The sequence below is a fragment of the Carcharodon carcharias genome, chromosome 1 (genome assembly GCF_017639515.1).
Source record: "Carcharodon carcharias isolate sCarCar2 chromosome 1, sCarCar2.pri, whole genome shotgun sequence".
In the NCBI taxonomy this organism is placed as follows: domain Eukaryota; kingdom Metazoa; phylum Chordata; class Chondrichthyes; order Lamniformes; family Lamnidae; genus Carcharodon; species Carcharodon carcharias.
In genome coordinates, this window is record NC_054467.1 from 31633675 (window position 1) to 31657215 (window position 23541).

The 23541-nt window shown below is 44.7% G+C and overlaps 1 protein-coding gene across 2 annotated transcripts; it reads right to left on the minus strand.

Moving 5' to 3' along the window:
* Nucleotides 1–681: 681 nt before the first annotated feature.
* ucp1 (uncoupling protein 1) lies at nt 682–12397 on the minus strand. Of its 2 annotated transcripts, none has more exons than XM_041188782.1 (7): nt 12380–12397; nt 11432–11581; nt 10998–11214; nt 6135–6332; nt 5945–6046; nt 3791–3971; nt 682–1415 (listed from the first exon to the last, which is right to left on the minus strand). In XM_041188782.1, the coding sequence occupies exons 2-7, from the start codon at nt 11555–11557 to the stop codon at nt 1301–1303; spliced, it is 939 nt and encodes a 312-aa protein (XP_041044716.1). In that variant the 5' UTR covers nt 11558–11581; nt 12380–12397; the 3' UTR covers nt 682–1300. The 2 variants fall into 2 exon arrangements, with proteins under 2 accessions (XP_041044716.1, XP_041044708.1); XM_041188774.1 differs by lacking the exon at nt 12380–12397 and adding an exon at nt 11800–11849.
* Between the last annotated feature and the right edge of the window lie 11144 nt (nt 12398–23541).

Sequence of the window (23541 nt, forward strand, 5' to 3'; positions counted from 1 at the left end):
TCTGTAACCTGTTAGCTAGCCAATCTTCCATCCATGTCAATATGTTAACCCCTACATCATGAGCTTTTATTTTCTGCAATAACCTTTGATATGGTATCTTATCAAATGCCTTCTGGAAATCTAAATACAGCACATCCACCCCTTTATTCTCAGCACATGAGAGGCTTTCAAAGAGCTCCAATAAATTGGTTAAACATGATTTCCCTTTTACAAACGTATTCTCATATGTATTTCTTTCACAATTTGTCAAGCAACAACATTTATGGAAGAAACTTTTTCATAAACTTTCAGGAATCTGACATGGGGGTAACTGCATGACAGTGACATTCCTATCTCTATCCACCAAACTGAACTAAAGATATTAAGAAATATCTCCAGCATATACTTCAGACTAAAGATTCTCAGGAGCCAGAGTTACCAATCACAAAGATCAAAGACACAATGGATTGAGCAATTACATAGAATGATTGATGAGGTCACATCACCTAAGATAGTTAATACTTCAGCCAAGTACAACTTAGTAAGCACCCCAGCCAAAGTTCAAGAATTAATCGACGTGGATATGCCTTGCAGACAATTGGGCTCAGGTTTCCAGTTTAAAATGTGGCCATTTAACTGGATAAGCCTTTTTCCCAATCTATAGTCATGTAATAATACAGTAATGGGCAGTGCCAACAACAGTTACGGGGACTTATGTTATAATTTATTCCATCTCACTAAACGTTACATGAAAGATACATATAGTATGTTGTAAATTATGCTTCCATTAAAACTAATTTTATAAAAATACTGACAAATACAATATTTAATGAATTGTGGCTACGTAAGGCTCAATGCAAACTCATGGCATTTGCCAAGAGACAGGATTGAAATTAACTTTTCAAAGCAAACTATTTGAACAATAGTTTTTCCCTAGGTTTGAAAATGTTAAATCTCATCAATAAAGTGCATGTTGCTCAGTTGTATATTTTAAAAAACGTTACAAACTCCATCAGACGGTATTAGTTGTTTTACACAGCATATGCTGTGAAAATAAAGTGCTTCTTTTTGACTGTTCTTATGCTAGTTAAAAACATTTACCCTGAATGTGTTTTATAAGATGTAATGAATATCACCAGATTTTGAAACGCAATAGAATTAAACCACTGGCATGCTGTTCATGGAGTCTCATTTCATACAAAATAATCCAATATTGAAAATGATCACATTTATAATATAAGTTCTCATGTCCATAATGCAGACTTGGCAGTGCAGGGAAGTAGTTCAATGATCCAGATACAACATTGTGCGCTCCAGGGAATCATATGGCACAATCCTGACTTTGTTTGGCCATCATCATTGCCCTTTTCAGCTGCTCATAAGTCACAAACATTATCACGTTCCAGCTCCCAAGGCGCAGATAAGAAGGAAGAAACCTAGAAGAGAAATGAACATTGATAGTGAATCCAGGGTATTTAGCATGTAGTGGGAGAGGAAAAGAGGATTAGTAATACATGACTGCCATAGGTCACTCATCCCCTAAGCAGGATAAGGATAAAGATAAGATGTTGGTATTATTTTCATAAGGGAGAATAGGATGCTTTTGAAACAATAATGTTGAATATTCAAAATTATATAGTCAAGAAAAATACATGCAAGCTAAGTAAGGGTCCTCTAAAATGAATGGGTAAGGCAATAAAGATGGGAAAAGTAACAAATTATACAAAGCTTGCAGGCAAATAGAAATGAGATAATTCTGGGAGGAAATTGCTATGATGGATTAGAAAGGATAGTAGATATATAAAGGGGAACGTAGAAATGAGCTCAGATAAAAATGTTAAACATGATTTTTTTCAAGTCTTGTATCTGGAAATCTGAAACTATCTCCCCAAAAAGCTACCATGACTAGGTCAATTGAAAATTTCAAAATTGAGATTGCTAGCTTTTTGTTACTTAGATATTACAGCACAGAAACAAGCCATTCAGCTCAACACGTTGGTGTTTATACTCCTCCCACCCTACTTCATCTAATCCTCTCAGCATATCCTTCTATTCCTCTCTCCCTCCTGTACTTAGCTTGCTCCCCCTTAAATGCATCTATGCCAGTTGCTTCAACTACTCCATGTGGATGCAAGTTCCCCATTCTAATGGCTTACATGGTAAAGAAGTTTCTCCTGAACTTCTTACTGGATTTATTAGTGACTATCATATTTATTTCCCCTGGTTTTGAACTCCCCACAAGTGGAAACATCTTTTCCACATCTACCTTAAACTCCTTTTAATTATCTCTAATAAGTCAACTCCTTAGCTTTCCCTTTTCTAGATAGGCTGAACAAGATCTCAGCTCTTTCTTAATAGTTCTAAGCTCTCAGTTCCAGTATCATCCTTGTGAATCTTTTTTTGCACAGGCAAGGGTACTAAGCGTAACAGAACCATGGCAGGTAAGTTATAGAGCAGTCATGATTTAAATGGCCTACTTCTGTTCCTATGTTCATATTGTTGTAAATGATGAATTAGAAAAGTTACATGTTAAAAATGACAGAAATTAAAAACATAAATAGTTAATATAAATGCATTTGTTTTTAGAATTATTCACTAGAATTACTTATTAGTCATACTAATATATTATCTAATTCTTGTACACCCAGCATCCTTGAGTATTTTCAAAGCTGAATAGGCAGAGATACTTGAAACATTGAGAGTCTCAAGACTGTTAAATCCCCTGAGTCGGATAGAATATATTCTAGGGTACTGATGGATACTAGGGTAAGAAGATTGGTTGGTTATTACAGGAGAATTACTGAGCATTTTTCAGATTTTGCAGGATTGGAAACAGGCAAATGATTGATATTTCAGAAGGAAAACAGAACCGACAAATAGAACAGGGCCATTATCCTATAACCAATGAAGGGTAGAATAATTGTAAGGGCCAGGCTGGAGAAATGCCTGTACAACAAAACTTAAGGAACAACCAGAATAGATTTAAAAGAGGATAACCTACCAACTAAACCTCCTTTGCTTCCCTTTGAATATTATAAAATTAACTAGATAGCCCACAATATCATTTATTTAAACCTTCAGGGAGTTGTTGACCAAGTTCCACATGAAAGACTTCTAATTAAACTAAAACCCACAGTGATCTAAGGGAGAATATGGAATGAGATAAGAAATCTCTTAGAAGATAGAAAAGAAAGAGTACTTAGACACATAATATCAGATGGGGTGAGGGTGGTGGTGGGGGGGGTGGGGGGAGGGGTGCGCCTCCAGGGAGATCTCATCCATATATCATGTTGAAATTCTCATCTTCAGACTTGGCAAAGCTAAATGAGGTTATCTGGATTTGAAATGTGTCTTGCTTTGCATAAAACTAGGGTGAATATTTAATATGTAAATATTCTTCTGATTTCTCAGCTGGTTAAGTTGGCCAGTAGTTGAGTCAGAAAGCAGAATTTCCCTGGTTTTGCTCCCTAGCCTGTGCTGAATTTGTTGATCTCAGCCAGGCCAACAGGAACGTTAGTGCAACTGGACCTCGGTGCTCCTAGACCAGGGAGAGAAAAAATAGCCAGGGTTCCTGTTCATGAACCTGTCCAGCAGTCCCTGCTAGAACCAGGAATGGTGTTCTGGTATGGACAAGATCAGGTTCAGCTGCAATGCCCCCATGTTTGAATCACCTACTGACACTCAGGGGTTACATTCACATGATACTGTACAACTGACTCCAATAAGGAGGAGAGGGAAGAAAATCAGCAGATAAAGGAAGAAGAAAAGAACAATCCTTTACTGTCAGTTAAGTTGAACCAAATGAAGTTACCCTTTGTAAAAAGCTGTTGGTCCTTCATTAACCAGCATGGTCCAAGCACAATTTAATGCACTCTTGTAGTGCCCAGGAACAGAGTTCATGTATCTTGTCTTCACTACATCAACAGGAGAAGCTGCTACTGTCGCACAAAACCCTGCACCAAAGGCCGAGAGGAGGTGGCATGGAAGGTTATCTGCAAATTGGGACAAATTCTTATCAATTTCAGACTTTGCATCTTTTCAAGTGAAGGTACAAAATTATTTTCAACTTGTACTTTCTATTTAAGGAATTAAAAGGAACTAAAGCCCTTAATGAAGGTCTTAGGGCATTGTTAATAGGGATTGGGTATCAAGCTTTCTGGATTTTATTTGAAATATAGAAAATTAGTGTCTTTGTGAAAGCACATTATCAAAAGTTCTGGCTAAAACATAATCAGCTAACTTCTATGTTTTGATGCAGAAACTTTATGAAATGAAGATTTGAATTATTTGATACCTGAGCAACTTAATTCACTGATTTCAAATAATAAGGATAATCTAAATATTAATACTGTAAAACACCACTGTGGGATGAAAGCTCTTTCGATCCATTCTTTGTTCTTGTAGTCTCACTATGAATCAAAGTTCGCTATTATGCTAAAACTCCAGAAATAATGTATGCTTAAAAGAACAATGATGTACATGCTACTAAATACAAGTTCTTTGCCTGCAAGACAATTCCCTAAAAGCCATGTCAATCAATAACAGACATATCCTAATATGAGATTTATAGTCACAAGTCAGGCAAGCATGTTTTTTTTGTTACTTCATATTAAATATTATCCGTTTTGCTCCAGCTGGCACATTTAGGATGGAGTAGTGGGGATGGGCTGGGATCTGTAAGTAAATTTGGCTGGTAATATTGATATCATATTAATTTTGAAACAAACCTAAATACTGGATAAAATGTTTAATTACAGCAGTGTGGAAATGGGTTAAGTGTCAAATACAAGTGACGTAGGTAGCAATAAATAGGGAGTTAGTTGTTTGCACCAGGTGCCACCTATGATAACATTCTCTAATCTATTATTTTATGAAGCAGCAGAGACTTGCCTTTCCTGTGTCTTTTTTCAGTCTGTTAAATATACACTTTCTCCTGGCTTTTCTGCAAAGATTCATATCCTCCCCAGGTACCTAAGTACAGCCCTGAAAATTAGGAGCAGGAGTAGGCCATTTGGCCCCTTGAGCCTGCTCCGCCTTTCAATACGATCATGGCTGATCTGATTGTAACCTCAACCCCACTTTCCACCCAATAACCTTTGACTCCCTTGTTAGCCAAGAATCTATCTACCTCTGCCTTAAAAATATTCATTGACCCTGCCTCCACTGCTCTCTCAGGGAAGTGAGTTCCAAAGATTCATGACCCTCTGAGAGAAAAAAAATTCTTCTCATCTCTGTCTTAAATGGGAGACCTGTTATTTTCAAACTGTGTCCCCCGGTTCTAGTCTCACCCACAAGGGGAAAGATCCTTTCAGCATCCATCCTGTCAAGTCCCCTTAGAATCTTATTCATTTCAATAAGGTCATTTCTCAAGATCATAGGCTAACCCCCTACCACTCCCCACCCCACCATCCCAGGATCAGTCAAATTATGGTGAGATTTCCTTGCACATGTGCAAAACACAGTGTCAGGTTGATGTAGACCGTGAGTTGACACTAATTATGAGAGAAATTAAAAGGTGAGTCTGCCTTATCCCTCTTTCCTGACATTTCCTCTCTGGCTAAAACTTGTGCAGACTTACACTCTTCATTTCTGTCACTGCTTCCACATCTCCCCCTTCAATTCAAATCCAAAATGTAGATTCATCTTTTTGATTTAATTACGTAATGGCAGAACATCATAGGCGTTTCTCAATGACCAGAACAATAATTACACCCAGTTTCTTCATTTTGCATTAAAGTGAGTTCATTGTGACAAGAGGAGTAGGTACAAGGGCCTTCCTCCCCAACATTATGCCCATGATAAAATTAGCCAACACAAAATGTAGTCCAACACTTCCACCTAGATTCAGTTTGCTAATGAGGCGGAGCCAATTACAATGCGACACAAAGAGCGCACTTTCTGGTCTTTGTCTATGTAGAACGCAGCGAAAAAGGGATCTGAAATGAAATGTTGACTGTCAGCCCACCTGTCAACAGTTTCTTCCTCAGAATGGCCTCTTTAATGAGGTCGTAGGTTACAAGCTCCGAACAGTTGACAATGGCATTTCGAGTAACGTTGGGCAAAGTTCCTATAAGCAACGACAAACAGGGTGTGATTAACATGATTGAAATGCTACCAAATTCATGATGAGTCAGATAGATCAATGCTACACACACCTTTCCAAAGTCCTCGAACTCCTTCTTCTTTCGCTATTGATTTATAGGCCTGGAGTGTGCCATTATATCGTTTCGGAACACCGCGGAAGTTCCTTTGTGCCTGAAAACGAACTTTAACCACATCCGTCGGTTGAGCCAGTAGTACTGCAAGTCCTCCTGTGGTACTCCCTGCTAGGAGGCGGGTTACCATACTGGCATCTAACGGAGAGGCAGGATTCATCAGTATGTCACATATTGCACCAAATTCATACTATGTACGAAAACATCTTTATTAAGTTGTGTCATTCAACAGGAGATATAATTTCCAGTTGTCTATGATCCATACACTATTTTAAACATAATTAAATTGGAATTTCTTGCTAAAACAAAACTGAAAACAATAACGGCATTCCTTACATTACCGCACACAGACTGCTAAACCAATGTCTACAACTGATAAAAACAAAAAAACTGCGGATGCTGGAAATCCAAAACAAAAACAGAATTACCTGGAAAAACTCAGCAGGTCTGGCAGCATCGGCGGAGAAGAAAAGAGTTGACGTTTCGAGTCCTCATGACCCTTCGACAGAACTTGAGTTCGAGTCCAAGAAAGAGTTGAAATATAAGCTGGTTTAAGGTGTGTGTGTGGGGGGCGGAGAGATAGAGAGACAGAGAGGTGGAGGGGGCGGGGGGCGGTGTGGTTGTAGGGACAAACAAGCAGTGATAGAAGCAGATCATCAAAAGATGTCATCGACAATAGTACAATAGAACACATAGGTGTTAAAGTTAAAGTTGGTGATATTATCTAAACGAATGTGCTAATTAAGAATGGATGGTAGGGCACTCAAGGTATAGCTCTAGTGGGGTTTTTTTTTATAATGGAAATAGGTGGGAAAAGGAAAATCTTTATAATTTATTGGGAAAAAAAAGGAAGGGGGAAACAGAAAGGGGGTGGGGATGGGGGAGGGAGCTCACGACATAAAGTTGTTGAATTCAATATTCAGTCCGGAAGGCTGTAAAGTCCCTAGTCGGAAGATGAGGTGTTGTTCCTCCAGTTTGCGTTGGGCTTCACTGGAACAATGCAGCAAGCCAAGGACAGACATGTGGGCAAGAGAGCAGGGTGGAGTGTTAAAATGGCAAGCGACAGGGAGGTTTGGGTCATTCTTGCGGACAGACCGCAGGTGTTCTGCAAAGCGGTCACCCAGTTTACGTTTGGTCTCTCCAATTTAGAGGAGACCACATTGGGAGCAACGAATGCAGTAGACTAAGTTGGGGGAAATGCAAGTGAAATGCTGCTTCACTTGAAAGGAGTGTTTGGGTCCTTGGACGGTGAGGAGAGAGGAAGTGAAGGGGCAGGTGTTGCATCTTTTGCGTGGGCATGGGGTGGTGCCATAGGAGGGGGTTGAGGAGTAGGGGGTGATGGAGGAGTGGACCAGGGTGTCCCGGAGGGAGCGATCCCTACGGAATGCCGATAAGGGGGGTGAAGGGAAGATGTGTTTGGTGGTGGCATCATGCTGGAGTTGGCGGAAATGGCGGAGGATGATCCTTTGAATGCGGAGGCTGGTGGGGTGATAAGTGAGGACAAGGGGGACCCTATCATGTTTCTGGGAGGGAGGAGAAGGCGTGAGGGCGGATGCGCGGGAGATGGGCCGGACACGGTTGAGGGCCCTGTCAACGACTGTGGGTGGAAAACCTCGGTTAAGGAAGAAGGAGGACATGTCAGAGGAACTGTTTTTGAATGTAGCATCATCAGAACAGATGCGACGGAGGCAAAGGAACTGAGAGAATGGGATGGAGTCCTTACAGGAAGTGGGGTGTGAGGAGCTGTAGTGGAGATAGCTGTGGGAGTCGGTGGGTTTGTAATGGATATTGGTGGACAGTCTATCACCAGAGATTGAGACAGAGAGGTCAAGGAAGGGAAGGGAAGTGTCAGAGATGGACCACGTGAAAATGATGGAGGGGTGGAGATTGGAAGCAAAATTAATAAATTTTTCCAAGTCCCGACGAGAGCATGAAGCGGCACCGAATTAATCATCGATGTACCGGAGAAAGAGTTGTGGAAGGGGGCCGGAGTAGGACTGCAACAAGGAATGTTCCACATACCCCATAAAGAGACAGGCATAGCTGGGGCCCATGTGGGTACCCATAGCCACACCTTTTATTTGGAGGAAGTGAGAGGAGTTGAAGGAGAAATTGTTCAGCGTGAGAACAAGTTCAGCCAGACAGAGGAGAGTAGTGGTGGATGGGGATTGTTCGGGCCTCTGTTTGAGGAAGAAGCTAAGGGCCCTCAGACCATCCTGGTGGGGGATGGAGGTGGAGGGATTGGACGTCCATGGTGAAGAGGAAGCGGTTGGGGCCAGGGAACTGGAAATTGTTGATGTGATGTAAGGTGTCAGAGGAATCACGGATGTAGGTGGGAAGGGACTGGACAAGGGGAGAGAGAAGGGAGTCAAGATAACGAGAAATGAGTTCTGTGGGGCAGGAGCAAGCTGAGACGATCGGTCTACCGGGGCAGTTCTGTTTGTGGATTTTGGGTAGGAGATAGAAGCAGGCCGTCCGAGGTTGGGCGACTATCAGGTTGGAAGCTGTGGGAGGGAGATCCCCAGAGGAGATGAGGTCAGTGACAGTCCTGGAAACAATGGCTTGATGTTCAGTGGTGGGGTCATGGTCCAGGGAGAGGTAGGAGGAAGTGTCTGCGAGTTGACGCTCAACCTCCGCGAGGTAGAGGTCAGTGCGCCAGACAACAACACCACCCTTGTCAGCGGGTTTGATGACAATGTCAGGGTTGGACCTGAGAGAATGGAGTGCAGTAAGTTCAGAGAGAGACAGGTTAGAATGGGCGAGAGGAGCAGAGAAATTGAGACGACTAATGTCGCGCCAACAGTTCTCAATGAAAAGATCGAGAGAAGGTAAGAATCCAGAGGGAGGGGTCCAGGTGGAGGGAGAATATTGGAGATGGGTAAAAGGATCCACCATCCCCCACCAGGATGGTCTGAGGGCCCTTAGCTTCTTCCTCAAACAGAGGCCCGAACAATCCCCATACACCACTACTCTCCTCCGTCTGGCTGAACTTGTTCTCACGCTGAACAATTTCTCCTTCAACTCCTCTCACTTCCTCCAAATAAAAGGTGTGACTATGGGTACCCGCATGGGCCCCAGCTATGCCTGTCTCTTTATGGGGTATGTGGAACATTCCTTGTTGCAGTCCTACTCCGGCCCCCTTCCACAACTCTTTCTCCGGTACATCGATGATTACTTCGGTGCCGCTTCATGCTCTCGTCGGGACTTGGAAAAATTTATTAATTTTGCTTCCAATCTCCACCCCTCCATCATTTTCACGTGGTCCATCTCTGACACTTCCCTTCCCTTCCTTGACCTCTCTGTCTCAATCTCTGGTGATAGACTGTCCACCAATATCCATTACAAACCCATCGACTCCCACAGCTATCTCCACTACAGCTCCTCACACCCCACTTCCTGTAAGGACTCCATCCCATTCTCTCAGTTCCTTTGCCTCTGTCGCATCTGTTCCGATGATGCTACATTCAAAAACAGTTCCTCTGACATGTCCTCCTTCTTCCTTAACCGAGGTTTTCCACCCACATTCGTTGACAGGGGCCCTCAACCGTGTCCGGCCCATCTCCCGCGCATCCGCCCTCACTCCTTCTCCTCCCTCCCAGAAACATGATAGGGTCCTCCTTGTCCTCACTTATCACCCCACCAGCCTCCGCATTCAAAGGATCATCCTCCGCCATTTCCGCCAACTCCAGCATGATGCCACCACCAAACACATCTTCCTTCACCCCCCTTATCGGCATTCCGTAGGGATCGCTCCCTCCGGGACACCCTGGTCCACTCCTCCATCACCCCCTACTCCTCAACCCCCTCCTATGGCACCACCCCATGCCCACGCAAAAGATGCAACACCTGCCCCTTCACTTCCTCTCTCCTCACCGTCCAAGGACCCAAACACTCCTTTCAAGTGAAGCAGCATTTCACTTGCATTTCCCCCAACTTAGTCTACTGCATTCGTTGCTCCCAATGTGGTCTCCTCTACATTGGAGAGACCAAACGTAAACTGGGCGACCGCTTTGCAGAACACCTGCGGTCTGTCCGCAAGAATGACCCAAACCTCCCTGTCGCTTGCCATTTTAACACTCCACCCTGCTCTCTTGCCCACATGTCTGTCCTTGGCTTGCTGCATTGTTCCAGTGAAGCCCAACGCAAACTGGAGGAACAACACCTCATCTTCCGACTAGGGACTTTACAGCCTTCCGGACTGAATATTGAATTCAACAACTTTATGTCGTGAGCTCCCTCCCCCATCCCCACCCCCTTTCTGTTTCCCCCTTCCTTTTTTTTTCCAATAAATTATAAAGATTTTCCTTTTCCCACCTATTTCCATTATAAAAAAAAACCCCACTAGAGCTATACCTTGAGTGCCCTACCATCCATTCTTAATTAGCACATTCGTTTAGATAGTATCACCAACTTTAACACCTATGTGTTCTATTGTACTATTGTCGTTGACATCTTTTGATGATCTGCTTCTATCACTGCTTGTTTGTCCCTACAACCACACCGCCCCCCGCCCCCCGCCCCCTCCACCTCTCTGTCTCTCTATCTCTCCGCCCCCCACACACACACCTTAAACCAGCTTATATTTCAACTCTTTCTTGGACTCGAACTCAAGTTCTGTCGAAGGGTCATGGACTCGAAACGTCAACTCTTTTCTTCTCCGCCGATGCTGCCAGACCTGCTGAGTTTTTCCAATGTCTACAACTGTCCTTGTTTCATATAGCACACTCATTGCATTAACTATCTTCCACCTGCGAGTTATAATATTTATTTAAATAATGTTCCCGCCGGTCAATTGGTACTTACGCTCATTCCCTCTGGTGTAAAATTGTTTTACAGAGTCATAGAGACCGATTCTTATTGAAGCGAAACTCATCTGTCTCTGGAGGCCGGCCACTAGTCCATTATACAAACTCCTCGGTCCTTCTGTTTTGACCATTGTGGTGACTGTCCCCCAAACGCCGTGGTATTTGATACTCTTGGCAAGTCTGGCCCCAGAGGATCCTGCAGTTTCTCCTTGAATCTAAACCACAGACCTGAGTAAATATTGGGTGCCAAGAGAATGTTTCAAGTGAGCAGAACTGATGATGTTTTGACCCTTTCTAACTCTGGTCAATGTGAAATTCCTAACTTTGTTTTCCCGGCAAAATAATTAATCACGTGCAACTTTTAACCAAACACATACAATTGGTCGAAAACGGAGTTTCATGATATATCTTGGAGAGAATAGAGCTAATTACCTGTAACCTGACTTTAGCCGTGTCTAGTGGGAAGGTGATGAGGTCAGCGATGCAGGCTGCTGTACCAGCGCTCAGGAACCGCACGCCAGGCGTTGGGGGTATGCTTGAAGGTTTCAGCCCCACCATCTTGAATACAGGCTTTGCAAAGTACTAGAAAGAAATAATGCAAGCACATTGTGGATGGTGCTGCCCAGGTTACAATCCGCTTCATAGATGATCCGGGTTTTTTGTACATTGTTTGCTACTAATTCTTTTTTTTTAAAATCATTCATGACATTTAATTTGTAAGACTCCTTCCCATTTCGCATTGTACCTTGCCATTTTGTCCTTCCATTGATCCTAATGAAATTTATCACAAATGCACAAACCTGTCCATAAGCCCATGGAATTCTCCAACATCACGTTTTCTGCGCTATTAGCCTCTCCACCAGCACCTTCCCAAAACCTTCTCTTTCCCTGAAAGCTTAGATATGTGCTGGAGTCTGGTTCCGCAGGCTCAGCCACCTCCTTCACACAGTGAAGCTATTCAACCAAGGGCATCATTAACCAAAGCCTAATCTAGTCTCTACTAACATCCCCACGTGTAAACTTAGTAGCTAGAGCCACTGACTGGATAGGGATCAGAAGGCAGGACCCTCTGTATGGGCCTCAAATGCAACACTGGCTTAGATCAGCAGAGAATGGGGATCCAGCCTGGAAGCTTGCAGTCCAGATGATGCATGCACTTGTTCATTAAATCATAACGGAGTTTATTATTAGCTTCTCAATCTTTTGGAACCAATTCCATTCCATGAGGGCATTTTCACGCACAAGCTACTTAGTCATTGATAAAAACATTCCTGGAGTTTGGAAAACATGTTGGCCCGTAACAAAAAGTTCAGCTAGTACATTGTACAATTGTTCCTATCCCAGTGGAAGCTACAATAGAAATGTCTGACTGGTACATACCTTCAGTGGCTATGTACGTTCTTGCACTGTTCAATAAAGAGTAACCCTCTGAGGAATTCTTCTCTCATGCCCTTCAAATGTTCTTTTATTGGAATGACCGGGACTTGTTGTAACAGCTCAGGGTATTCTGTCCTTTTATAACCAAATGATGCAACCAAAGTTCAACCGGTTGGGCGTTCCTAAATGGGAGGTGTGGACAGATTACCTTTACCAGCCCTGTTTGCCTCAGTTTCAGTGTTATGGCGTTGTTCCACCAAATAAACTAACAAGAAGCTTGGCTACAATTTACAATTTTAACCTTCAACTCGTAGAACGTTTATCTAAGTTCCCTAGGATATGGCTCCCAGAAAGAACAGATCTGAAGCAGAAAGATAGAGTGTGGGGCTGCTGGATAACGTACTGAGATGATGTTATGATCTTTTGTCTTTTATTACCAGTAAACATCTACTGTGGGCACTGTTATTGAGAACGAGAACCCAAAGCAAGTTAAGGTGGGAGGGCTTGGCAATCGGTCAACATTTTGCGAAAGGTGCAATGGGTTTTAAACCTTTTTTCGTAGATTTACACATCGACGGATACCTGGTTGACAGCAGCCAAGGAAAAACCGCAGCTTTGATTGCTCAACAATAAATAATCTTCATATGGCACTAATTATGTTACGATGTGTTATTTTAAGTATGCTTATGACCTGTCTGTTTTTTTCTGATAGCCAGGTATTGCTGTGCAATAAAACGTGGAAGTTGTCAAAGTCCTGAACTTTCTCAAACTAGAATTGTCCCCGCTGCATAATCAAGTTGCAACGACAGAGAAAAAAAAAGACAAAGAGGGAGTCATGAATAAGAAAAGATGCAAAGCAAAACTACGAAATATGGAGTCAATGTTTCACTATGTGGCATTGTGTGCGCCTCGGGGAGCTGTTTTCTGCCCTGGGGCGGTGCATTGGCTTCAGACCGATGAGATTGACCGGGGTAACTCCTCTGGTGACGTCCGCTCTGCTCCCTCTGCGTCTCCAGCCTAAGCTGCCATTCGTGAGGGAGGAGGGGGAGGGGGGGCGTGGGGAGGGTGGTGGGGGGCTCGTACCGGCAGAACCAATAGCAGAGAAGTGTTCCGTGAGGCCAGCTCCAGGACAGCCAATAGCCAAGGAGGCCTGGTCTAGGACAGGAGGAGACGCGATGACGCTACTCCCCTGAAGGTTCAAACAGCTGAGTACAAAGCTTTGACACAGTGAACCCTGGGTTACAGCTGGTCAAGGGCTTCCAGGGAGCTGAGTTCAGTCAAAGGTTAGATGCAGTGTCTGCACTTGCAGTGTACGATTACGCAATAAATGTAAAAGACTTCTAGCGGCGAGAATAGCCAAAGCAGCGCCTGCCAACATTGGTGAAATATTATGGGTAGCCCCGAATCGCAACATCTATATGGAAATATATGCAACTAGCAGACGACAAATCTCATGTGTTAAGCCTGCCCCATTTTGCCTTGACTGACAGTCATAGATAAGTGTAAGATTGTTGAATCACTTGGCATTCATAACCCTTAACACCGATTTTTTTTACCGCTTTACTCAGTAAAATTACCTAACCACAGGTCAAACTTCAGTTTTATTACCGTGCATGACAGTGGCCCAATACCGGAGAACAAAGCGCATCTTATTATCCCTACACCTAGCTGATCAAAACGGTTTTTTTCCTGTAGCTACATTTTTCGACATAAGGTCCTTTAAAAAGTTCAAATTGCAGCACCATCAAAGGAAAGAGCTCCATACTAACCACCAGAAATAAAAAGAAGTCTAGTTTCTAACTAAAGGTGCATGGAATTCAAAATAAAAATAAAAAAAAACTGCAAGTGCTAGAAATTTGTTGACTCTTCTTCAGAACTCGTGATTAATCTCAATATCTTCGTTTTATTTTACTTAAAACTGAAGCATTTACTGTCACGTTTCCTCATTAGGGATGGATTTAAGTTACACTTTTTGGAAATTCACACCATTCTTAGAGAAAGATCAAAGTTCTGCGGATGCTGGAAATCTGAAATAAGAACAGAAAATGTTGTAAATGCTCAGCAAGTCTGGCAATGTCTGTAGAGAGAGAGAAAGGGTTAACGTTTCAGGTCTGTGACCTTTTATCAGAACTCAATCTTAGGAATCCTGCTAGGGAAGTGGGGTGAGGCGAAGGGTCAAGGTTCTGTTGAAGGGTCATGAGGACTCAAAACGTCAACTCTTTTCTTCTCCGCCAATGCTGCCAGACCTGCTGAGTTTTTCCAGATAATTCCATTTTTGTTGAGGCGAATGTCGTTTTGATTCAAACTCGGTCTGTGGGCATCCCCGGCAAAACTGTAAAAGGGACTGGCAGTAATGTTACGGGGTGAGTAATCCAGATGCTTGGACTGACGCTGCAGAGTTCAAATCCTACCACAGCAGCCAGGGGAATTTAAATTCAATTAATTAAGTATATCTGGAATAAAGTTGTCTCAGTAAGTTTGACAATGAAGCTACTGGAATGTTGTAAAACCCATCTGGTTCATGAGTGCCCTTACCCAGTCTGGCCTATATGCAACTCCAAACCCACAGCAATATGATTGACTCTTAACCGGCCTTTGAAATAACTTAGCAAATCATTCAGTTCTGCCAAACCGTGATAGAAAAATCGAAGAAAATAAAGTGAGTAAGAATAAAACAGGACAAACCCAGGAAATGACAAATGTACACTGTCCAATCAACTCTGAAAAGCCCTCTTGACTAACATCTAGACCTGTGTCATGTTGTCAGAGTTGTGCCACAGACAAGTCAAGCAGCAGCCTGATATAGTTATACTCTGTCACAGCAATGGGAAATTGTGTGTGATGTCTACCTGTAACTTCACCAGCTGAGCAAAATCATACTGAACTGTTTAAAAAGCACCTTTTTTTAAATACAGGAAAAGACACTGACCAAAGACGGCTGCCACAAGTCAACTGATGTCTGGAAATGTAAGTGGACCACTTCTAAATAGTTACCATATGGATTGCACTCCTGGCATGCTATGACATATTGTTCATGGAATTTCACACCTGAGGGTGTCAAGATCCACTTCAAAAAAGACTATTGAAAGAAATGGACATGTCATATGTATCTTTATGAGGTTACCTCTTCAGTGGAGACCGAGCGTGCATCAAAATATTGGGGAATTGCTAGCCAGCCAAGATATACAACCAACAGATACTCAAACCCCTTGTGGAAGGTGAAAGAGCCCCATTTCCTGTTGGTTTCTATTATCTTGTAATGTGTCAAAAGTTTCTGAGATGAAATATCAAAACATAAAATTTGTTCTACAACATTTACAACAGCAGACATGGTAATTAGATTCCTTTGGAATGTACGTCATGCAGGACTTTAAGAACTGGGGTTTGCCAAGCAGAGGAGTCTGGAGAAGCTGCTAATGGGGCAGTAAGGAATCTCTCGCTCTCTATCTCTTCCTGGGAACAAGTGTCGCACTCAGTTCAAGAAATCAACGTACCTAAAACCTATAAATAAACCGAGAACTCGTAAGAATTCCAACATCTTCTACATCTACCTGCTCCAAAGAACCAGATAACTTCAATCAGCCATAACATTTAACAATCCACACCATAAAGATAAGCAAAGGACTTCTCACTGTATATTCTTTTAACTTTTAATGGACTCTAACTTTCCCTTTTCCTTATACCTGTGTGTGTGTGTGTGTGTGTGTGTGTGTGTGTGTGTGTGTGTGTGTGTATGTCTGTGTGCGTGTGTGCATGTGTGCGTGTGTGTGTATGTGTGTGTGTGTGTGTGTGTGTGTTCGTGTGTGTGTTCGTGTGTGTGTGTATGTTTGTGTGTGTTTGTGACATTGTGTCTTTTATTGTTTTGCCTCGGGTTTAGTGGCTAATAAACTTGCACTTTCTTTGCCTCAAGAAAGCCTCCTGATTGGCTCTTTATTGTTCACTGCATAGATAGTAAAAAATAGATTTAGGATTTTGAAAAGACATGGATGGGGAAAATGAATTTAAAACCTTTGCTGTGACCAGTTGAGGAGGGCTGAATATAGGGGAGCCAGTTCACTCCTCCTCACCTGGTCATAACCCACAGAATCATACTATCCAGCCAATGTCCCAGACTTCTCCATCACCACCCCTGGGTATGCCCTGTTCCATTTGCAGGACAGGCTGACTAGCGGTGGCAACAAGTTGGGAGGGAGTGGCTCTGAGATCAGCAACATTTACTCCGGATCCCATGACGTCTCAAGACATCAAGTCAAATATGAGCAAGGAAACCTCCTGCTGATTACATCCTTCCGCCCTCCCTCAAATCTTCAGTGCGCCTCCATGTTGAACACCACTTGGAAGAGGCACTGAGGGTAGCAAGGGAACAGAATGTACTCTGGGTGGGGGACTTCAATATCCATTACCAAGAGTGGCTCGGTAGCACCACTACTGATTGAGCTGGGCGAGTCCTGAAGGACATAGCTGACAGACTAGGCTTGAGGCAGCTGGTGAGAGAACCAGCACAACAGCCAAAAAAACTACTTACAGAAAGAAAGATGTGGATTTATGTAGAGCTTATTATGACCAGTGGACATCTCAAATGTAGTACATTTTTTTTGAAGTGTTGTCACTGTTGTACTGTAAGAAACACAGCAGCTAATTTGCGCTCAGCTAACTTCAACAAACAAGCAATGTGATAAAGATCAGATAATCTGTTTATTGTGAAGTTGATTGAGGGATAAATATTGGTTAGGAATTTCTCCCCTGCTCTTCTTCAAAATAGTGCCATGGGATATTGTAGAACTTCAAAAGGACATAGACAAGTTGGTGAATGGGCATACAGGTGGCAGATGAAGTTCAATGCAGGGAAATGTGAAGTGATTCATTTTGGTAGGAAGAACCCGTATGAGTGTAAAATGATGCACGATGAGGTCAGGCGAGCATCCCGATGTCATTACGCACTCGTGCAATATTTTCATCGGCGGGCGTGTGCGGGAGTTGGAGCCGCACCTGCCATTAATTAAGAGGCAAGCTAAGGCCCTTGACAACCCAACTGATGGTGATTTAACGTTGCCCGTGCGATTTTTTTGCTTGTCGCACAGGGAAAATGGGCAGACGGGCAGCCCACAATTTGCAAAACCTCATCTAAGGGCAGGGTAAAAAGGCCAGCAGCATTGTCAGTGTGAGTAGCGAGGACTTTTGGAGATAGTTTTCTGCTGGTTGCTTATTGGTACTTGTCAGCTTCATCTCTAATCAGGGTTTCATTCTTAACATTTCCACGCATCATTTCAGGACTCATTGGTGTCTTCAAGGTCCCCTGAGGATTGGGATCATGTGGAACCTTCCAGGTGTCAGACAGCCTTCCCCTACTATCATCTCTGTGGTCTCCGCTGGAGGCACCTCCTTTGTGCAGGAAGAGAGGGGCAGAAGGGAGAGGAGACCAGATGTCCCAATGGAGCTTCCAGGTGAGGGACCTGTGGGAAGAGAGGCACAGACGCAAGGGATGCAGGGCCAGCAGGTAGTCCAAGGCAGAAAGGCCGCAGAAGATTCCACTATACTGCAGCCAGGGTTTACAGGCAGAGATGCAGCTACCTCAGTATGACCGAGGTGCAATGCCAAAGGAGGCTCCACCTCTCCAGGGAGACTGTGACCTCCATTTGTCTTTGGTCTTTTTCTGATTGGCAGGATGTGATTAGTGGAGTTCCACAGGGTTCTGTACTAGGGCCTCAACTTTTTCCAATTTACATCAATGACTTAGATGAGGGGAATGAAGACATGGTAGCTAAATTTGCAGATGACACAAAGATAGGTAGGAAAGTATGTTCTGAAGAGGACATGAGGAGTTTGCAGATGGATATAGGTAGGGTGAGTGAGTGGACAAAGATCTGGCAAATGGAGTTTAATGTGGGAAATTGTGAAATTGTTCACTTTGGCAGGAAGAACAAAAAAGCAGAGTATTACTTAAATGGAGAACGGCTGCATAATTCTGAGGTGCAGAGGGATCTAGGTATTCTAGTACTTGAGTCACAAAAAGTTAGTATGCAGGTACAGCAAGTAATTAAGAAGGCTAATGGAATGCTATCCTTTATTATGAGAAGGATTGAACATAAAAGTAAGGATGTTATGCTTCAGTTATACAGGGCATTGGTGAGATCGCATCTCAAATACTGTGTGCAGTTTTGGTCTCCTTATTTAAGGAAGAATGTAAATGCATTGGAGGCGGTTCAAAGGAGGTTTACTAGATTGATATCTGGGATGAATGGGCTGCCTTATGAGGAAAGGTTGGACGGACTGGGCTTGTTTCCACTGGAGTTTAGAAGAGTGAGGGGTGATTTAATTGAAGTATGCAAGACCCTGAACGGCCTTGACAAAGTGCACGTCAAAAGGATGTTTCCTCATGTGGGTGAGTCCAGAACTAGGGGGCAATGTTTTAAAATTAGGGGTCCCCCTTTTAGGACAGAGGTGAGGAGAAATTTTTCTCTCAGAGGATTGTGCGACGTTGGAATCCTCTGCCTCAGAAGGAGGTGGAGATGGGGTCATTGAATATTTTTAAGGCAGAGGTAGATAGATTCTTGTTAGGGAAAGGAAATAAAGATTATCGAGGTTAGGTGGGAATGGGGAAATTGAAACACAAGAAGATCAGCCGTAATCTTATTGAGCAGGCTCAAGGGGCCAAATGGTCTACTCCTGTTCCTATTTCTTATGCTCTTATGATTGGGCCTGAGATCATCTCTGACTGTATGGGTGGACATCCCATGTTAGTGGCTCTGAAGGCCACAGTGGCCTTCAAATTCTATGCCTCTGGCTCTTTCCAGGGGTCAGCAGAGGTTCTTTGTGGAGCCTCCCAATCAGCTGTGCACTGTTGTGTCAAGCTGGTGACAGAAACTCTGTTCAGGCGGGTACTGACTTGCATTCATTTCCATGTGGACAAGGCCAGCCAAGCTGAGCGAGCCAGAGGCTTCACAGCGATTGCTGGGTTTGCCCGCGTCTATCATGTCATCGACTGCACACTTGTGGCCATCAAGGCACCAGCAGGTCAGCTGGGTGCCTTCGTCAACAGGAAGGGCTTCCACTCCATGAGTGTGCAGATAGTGTGTGACCACAGGAAGCAGATTTTGCAAGTCTTTGCTAGGTACCCTGGCAGATCCCATGACGCGTACATCCTGAGACACTCCCAGGTGCTGAGGCTGGATGGATGGCTGCTGGGTGACAAAGACAATCCCTTGAAAAGATGGCTCATGACGCCTCTCTGTCCCCCAAGAATAGAGGCCAAGCAGCGGTACAACAGGAGCCATGCCTCTACAAGGGCGGTGGTAGAGAGGACAATAGGTCTTCTCAAGATGTGTTTCCAATGCCTGGACTGTTCAGGGGGAGCACTACAATACTCCCCAGAGAGGATGTCATTGATAGCGGTTGCATGCTGTGCTCTCCACAATCTGGCACTGGCGAGGGGGGTCCCACTGAAGGAAGAGGATCTTGATGCAGCTGCACAGGCCACAGAGGATGAGTCCAGTAGTGAGTCAGAAGAGGAGCCCAGTGAGGAGAACACTGAGGGCATGAAGCCAGACCTTGGTAACCTCATGGGAGGCAGGGACACCAGGGACACCTTGATCCAATGCTCCTTCAGCTAGGCTGCCAACTAAGAGCTACCAGGGCTGCTGCCACCATCCTGGACTGCAGAAATGGCCATTTCCTTTGCCCTCAAGATACACTCAGTGCCTGTGCAATAAAGTTTTGATCCACCCACATCCAGCATTACATACTGGCCTACACCGCACCTACAGAACTAATGAAGCATGCTCAGGCTAATAACACAAAAGCAAATGTAATTTAATGTTGGAACTCACATATTATTGAACAGAACCATATCTGGTGTTGGTCGCATCATTAAAAAAAGTAAAACAAAGTAGGGGAACAAAGATCACTCATGACCAGTCCCTCTTGTGCATAAACTTACATTTATGGATGCTACGTGTAGGTGCTCCCTCCTCGCTGACACTGGCATTGGAGGCAGCCTGCTGACTCTGCTGTCTTGATGGCCTTGATGACCTGGGTGGTCGTCGTTTGGCCAGTGGAGCCTGTGCTGGCCCCGCCTGGGAGGGAGCGGCCAGTGCCATGGCTGACATTTCCCCAGTCATCGCAGCCTCATCAGATGCCACAATCACTGGCAGAGGGGCGGAGGAGCTGCTGCCATCATCTGAAGCACCCTGAGAGGAGCCGGCAGAGACAACAAGCAGCTCGTGCACCAATGAGAGGTCACTGTGGATCTCCCTGCTCACCATTGATGCATGTGCACTTAGCTGGGATACTGGGTGTCCAATCCATCTCATGAAAGGACACTGACCACCTGATGTAATTGCCTGTGTGTGGGCTTACAGGTCGGAGCGCATCCCCAGGAACCCTTGATTCTGACCCTGGAGCAGCCTGTCCATGAGAGTTGCCACTCTCTCCATGGAGGATGCATTCTGCTCGGTCATGAGGGTCAACACAGTGCTCATGCCCTGCAGGGACTCCTCCGCAATGGAGACCATGGCATGGATACCCTCTTGGGTCTCTGCCAGATCCTTCTGCACACTCCGCTGGACATTCAGCATCTGCTGTTTAATGGATGACTCCAGAGACCCATCATCAGCCTTCGACTGAGCATCGTCCTGGTCTCCAGCAGTCCTTTGACTGCCAGCGCTCTAGGTACTCACTGCCTCTGCCTGCTCCTTAAGCAAATGCCCTCACCAATGTGCACCGAGTTACTAGCCGCCGAATTAATGCCCACCAAGATGCTGTTATCTGTGCTGGTGCCTGGTTCAGAGAATGGGTGTGATGCAGATGCTTGGGGAGCATGGTGGTTCTCCGGTGTCAGGCGTAGCTCCTGGAGGTCATGCACTTGGTTGCGTGGTGGCAGATCTAAGGGAGAAGAAGGACATGTCATTAGTTTAAGTCAAGACACTATCACTATGCATGTCAGGCACCCTGGTGAGACAATGGAGATCTGCATCATGGTGCCATCGTCTTTCAGTGATCAATGAAGAATCCAAGTCTGCAGGCTCCCATCAATGATGAGACGGTGCAAGAATGTTTACACCATCCAAAACTCTCACCTCAGTGTTCTATACTCTTCATCTGACAGCCCAGCCTCACCACAGCCAGTTGACATGAGCTCCACAAGCCTCTCAAGCTCCAAGGCCTCCTGCTCATACCGAGAGAGGACGAAGAGGTGTCGGGGTCCTCTGCCAGTTCACAACCTCTCAATATTGTTATGGGATGTCTTCTCCTGAAAGGACAAAGGAGCATTGATTAGTCCACTCTCTACCTGATGCGCCATTGGAGTCTGGCCAACCTCAGCTGAGGAGCACCTTGCAGGGCAGATCCGAGTCATGGCCCTCAAGGTGCAAGACACTCAGTCCAAGCAGCCAGGGCTCACCCACTTGACCATCTCCAGCATCATTGACGGTTGGCACTCAGACTCTAACACCCCTGTGCGCCACGGGGTGGATGGCTTGCCCAAAACAATTCAACACACTAACCCATGCCAACACGGTACTCATCCTTCTTGAGCACAGCGGGTCATTGGAACACATCTGGCCCTGCATCCATGTGCACCGCACCACATTGTGGCTTCTCACCTGGGCTGCCACCTCCTCCGATCTCTGGGGACAAGGGTGTCCCTTCTGGCAACCACCACCTCCAGGAGGGCGGCGAGGCACTCATCGGAAAAACAGGGGGGGCCGAGTGCCCAGCCAACCTCACCTCCTGCCTGGTCTCTGCACCTTCGTTCACAGCCATGTCGCTGCTGCAACTCTGAAGTTGGCAGCCTCCCTGGGGCTGCCTGCGCCCTTTTTGAACTAGCTGCCGGGTTTCCACTGGACCCGGTAGCCAACAGGCCCCTGCCCCCGCCCTCCCCTTCTCAAGCATTCGGCAACAGGCGTTCACGCTGGGCAGGCCTTAATTAGCTTCGCAATCGCTCCTGCTCACCCCTGTCGAGCCCACCCGATGAAGGCAAAATTCTGCCCATGGGGAGACAATATAAAATAAAGGGCACAATTCTAAAGTGGGTGCAGGAGCAGAAGGACCTGGGTGCATATGTGCATAAGTCATTGAAGGTGGTAGGGCAGGTTGAGAGAGCAGTTAATAAAGCATACAGTATCCTAAGCTTTATGAATAAGGACTTGGATACGAGAGCAAGGATTTGTATAAGCCATTAGTTTGGCCTCAGCCAGCATATTGCAGCCAGTTCTGGGCACCACACTTTAAGAAGAATGTGAAAGCATTAGAGAGGGCGCAGAAACAATTCATGAAAATCATTCCAGGGATGAGGAACTTGAGTTATGAAGATAGATTGGAGAAGCTAGGAGGGCTCTGGACAGAGTAGATAGGATTTTTTAAAATTTATTTGTTCATGGGATGTGGGCATCATTGGCTAAGTCAGCATTTATTACTCATTCCTAAATACCCTTGTTCAGAGGCCGTTTAAGAGTCAACCACACTGCTATGGGTCTGGAGTCACATGCAGAGTAGACTAGGTGAGGAGAGCAGATTTCCTCCCCTAAAAGGCATTAGTGAGCCAGATGGGTTTTTAAGACAATCGACATTAGCCATCATCAGACTTTTAATCCCAGATTTTTTTTATCGAATTCACATTTCACCATCTGCCATGGTGGGATTCAAACCCAGGTCCCCAGAGCATTACCTTGGGTCTCTGGAATACTAGTCTAGTGACAATACCACTATAGTAACAATACCACTATGCCACTGCCTCCCCACTGTTCCCACTCGTGAAATGATTGAGAATGAGAGGGCACAGATTTAAAATAATTAGTAAAAAAAGTGATATAAGGAGAAACTTATTTTTATGTACCAAGTGGTTAGGGCCTGGAATGCACTGACTGAGATTGTGGTGGAGGTAGGTTCAACTGAAACATTCAAAAGGGAGTTAGGTTCTTATCTGAGAAGGAAGAATGTGCAGGATTACAGAGATAAGGCAGGGGAATAGCATTAGGTGAATTGGTGCAGATGCAATGGGCCAAATGGCCTCCTTCTGCACTGTAACAATTCTGTGATTGTTTACATCCACCCAAGCAGGCAGATGGGGCCTCAATTCAACATCTCATCTGCAAGATGGCCCACCGACAGTACAATGCACCCTTAGTATTGCACTGGAGCATCAGCCCTGATTTTTGTACTCAAGCACT